General features: G+C 40.2%; 1 protein-coding gene across 1 annotated transcript in view; it reads right to left on the reverse strand.

The window, feature by feature from the left end:
- LOC118341955 (alpha-1-macroglobulin-like) overlaps positions 1–2874 on the reverse strand; it is a 10341-nt gene that overhangs the window by 315 nt on the left and 7152 nt on the right. The window contains 4 exon segments of the mRNA XM_035680378.1: positions 71–258; positions 345–510; positions 1134–1208; positions 1573–1729. Coding sequence (XP_035536271.1) covers positions 71–258; positions 345–510; positions 1134–1208; positions 1573–1729 — 586 coding nt within the window.

Consider the following 2874-nt stretch of genomic DNA (forward strand, 5'->3'; position numbering starts at 1 on the left):
CAACTAGCTTTGTTATCTGTCCCAGAAGAGAATACTGTATGTTTAACAGGGCTTTTTTTAGGGGCTGTACCTGTGTGGAGGAAAAGCCTCCATAATAGTTCTGCTGTCCTGTGAGCCATCTGACGATGCGGGCAGCATAGCCCAGGTCTTCAGCAGTAGGAGAGGCACTGAGTTTGGCCAGCAGCACGTAGGAGCTGATCTCCACAGACAGAGAGGCTGACGTTTCTGTTGCTGTCTGAGACCAGTGGAGGAAACCTCCTACAAACAGCCATCCACAAACAGATAAACAGGCATGAGGTCAGCTACATTCACAGTAATGAAGCCAGAATGATTGGATGACTCACCTTGGTTTAATGCGACCGTGTCTAGATGCTTCAGAAGGTGAGCACGGGTCTCCATGTCTCCTGCCAGGGTGAAGACGTAGGCCAGCAGAGCTGTGGTGTAGGTGTTGCTGAGGTCACTGATGGACTCTTTGAGGCAAGACAGCTCTTAGTTCACCACTTGGGATGCCTTATAATTAGATTAAAAAGAAGACATATAATAATAATGTATCACAGATTCAACTGATGATCTAAACACAAAATGATCATAAAATACAATTAACTTGCTGTTAATTCTATTTTATGATCATAAAGTCTGTCATTGTGTGAACAAACTCCAGTAACAGTAACATTAAACAACAGTACAAAGGAAGGACACAGTAGAAACAGTAACTAACCTGAATGAGAACACAGACAAAATTATTATATATTAATCATATTATTAAAACATTTGTTATATATCCAGTACATATTCATTTAGTTTTCCATATCACATTCATTCAATTCATAAATCAACAGTTTTATATTTATTTTTACATTTGTAAAAACTGTGTGTGTGTGTGTGTGTGTGTGCCACAACATGAGGAAGTTATGTAAATGTCCACTTGTCAATGTGGCCACCAGTGACACCAGAAAGTACAAGATCCCTCCCTCCTAGGGTAGGCCTAGGCTACAGTGGTTTCATTTAAATTAATATAAATAAAGTACAATTTGGAAATAATGTGGAATGGAACCGTTTTCTCCCTTCTTGTCTTTCTTTGTATTTGCAGTTTACATTTAAAACAACATTTATACTGCAAAGAGTCGACTCACCTTTACGGGCGTATTCATCTCCAAGAAGGCAGCAGTGATGTAAGCACTGAGAGTCACTTCATCAGACACACCACCCTGTAGAGAGGAAGCATCATTCAGACATTATCAACACTGTTCCTCCACAACCCAGGGGCCCCAAAGTGACACTGCTTACATGCAGATTGCAAATGATGGCAGTGTCCTGTTTCACAATTAAATGGGAGTCCTACAGGGCTCCTGGCTGTTCATACATGAATCATAATAATGCTGTTTGTGTAAAACCAGTGAAACCTGTCTAATGTTACACAAGAGGGAATTACCTCATGTTGCAAATGTTGTGGACCGAGCCACTGGTTAGCATTAGTTACTACTGCCATGAATGAAAGAGGTGCTGAACCTTCTTCAGTGTCAGCTATCATCAGTCATTTTCATACACTCTCTACAGGGACTGTCAGCTTACCTTCATTCGGTTGTTGAAGAGTTTCCCCAACTGTTCAAAACAGCCATTTTCTCGTTGTTTGCTCTCCAGCCAAGTCTTCGACTCTTCAATCTTTGTTGGGTCGATGTAGATGAAAGACTGCGCTTTGGCAAAAGATCTCAGCACAAAAGCAGTCAGCCTGAAGATATCAAAACAATGTTAAACAATAACTGACAAAATAAGACAACAGGAAACACTGATAATAAAATAAAAACTTTATGCTTAAGGTCATTAGCTAACCTAATATTAATTTTGTAGTATTGATGTGAAAAACTATTAACTATAATAGGATTAAAGGCCCTGACACACCGGGCTGACAGTCAGCTGATGACCAGTGTTGGGTCATTGGTGTCTGTGGCTTTTCTGGCCAACTGAGGATGTGGTGGAGGCCATCCGTGACAGAAATCACTCTGATTGGCTGTTAAGCTGAAGCTTAAGCGCAATCGGAAACAGAAATCAGTAAAGCAGCAAACAACATTGTTTGTTGCATTTTTCAACTTCAGTGCCATATGCAACTTCTTATCCGACATTTCTTTCAATTAGAAGCAGCTGTTTTACAAAACCATCTGAGCGAGAGCGGACAAACCTACATCCATAAGGCTGCTTTAGTTCATATTCCAGTCCATGGTCTTCCAGTGTTCTTTTTTAAATGAGAAATGCAAAACTACTGCCACCTGCCTGGTAAGAAGCAGTCATTCTCAAACAGATCTAGAAAAGTAAGTGTGTAGTTGGCCATTCGCTTGTAGTTTTGTGGTGTTCAAGTTCTTTTGACATTTTTGGAAAGTACAGTCGACATCATCTACTCTCTGCTTTAAGTATAAATGTTCTTTTTTTTCTTAAACTAAACTAATGTCATAGTATGACAAAAGTATGGTAAATGGTTGAACAAGTATGTTGATCAGCTAACATGCTTACCAAGTGTTCCCCGCTCCTGATCCAAATGTGCTGTAAGCACCGTCTTGATGTTTGTTAGTTAGGGGTTGTCTCTGGAGCCTGTATAACGAATAGAAATTAGAGCCATTATTGATACACACATTTGGTCGGATTTGCATGGGATTTTTGTGAATTTTGATCGGAGGGCAAAATTTGTTGATGCTGCCTGCCAACATAAACAATCTGTTTGAATGTACAGACATAAGGAAATAATTTACACATTTTGGGGAATATTGTGATCTTTATGAATGCCTGGGAAGGTAGAGAGATGACCGGAAATAAGGTTAGAGGACGGGGGGATGACATACAATAAAAGTTCTCCCTTGGTGTCCAGGGACAATGACAGGCGAC

The sequence above is a fragment of the Morone saxatilis genome, unplaced genomic scaffold (assembly GCF_004916995.1).
Source record: "Morone saxatilis isolate NCDOM2014 unplaced genomic scaffold, NCSU_SB_2.0 Contig8, whole genome shotgun sequence".
Lineage (NCBI taxonomy): Eukaryota > Metazoa > Chordata > Actinopteri > Moronidae > Morone > Morone saxatilis.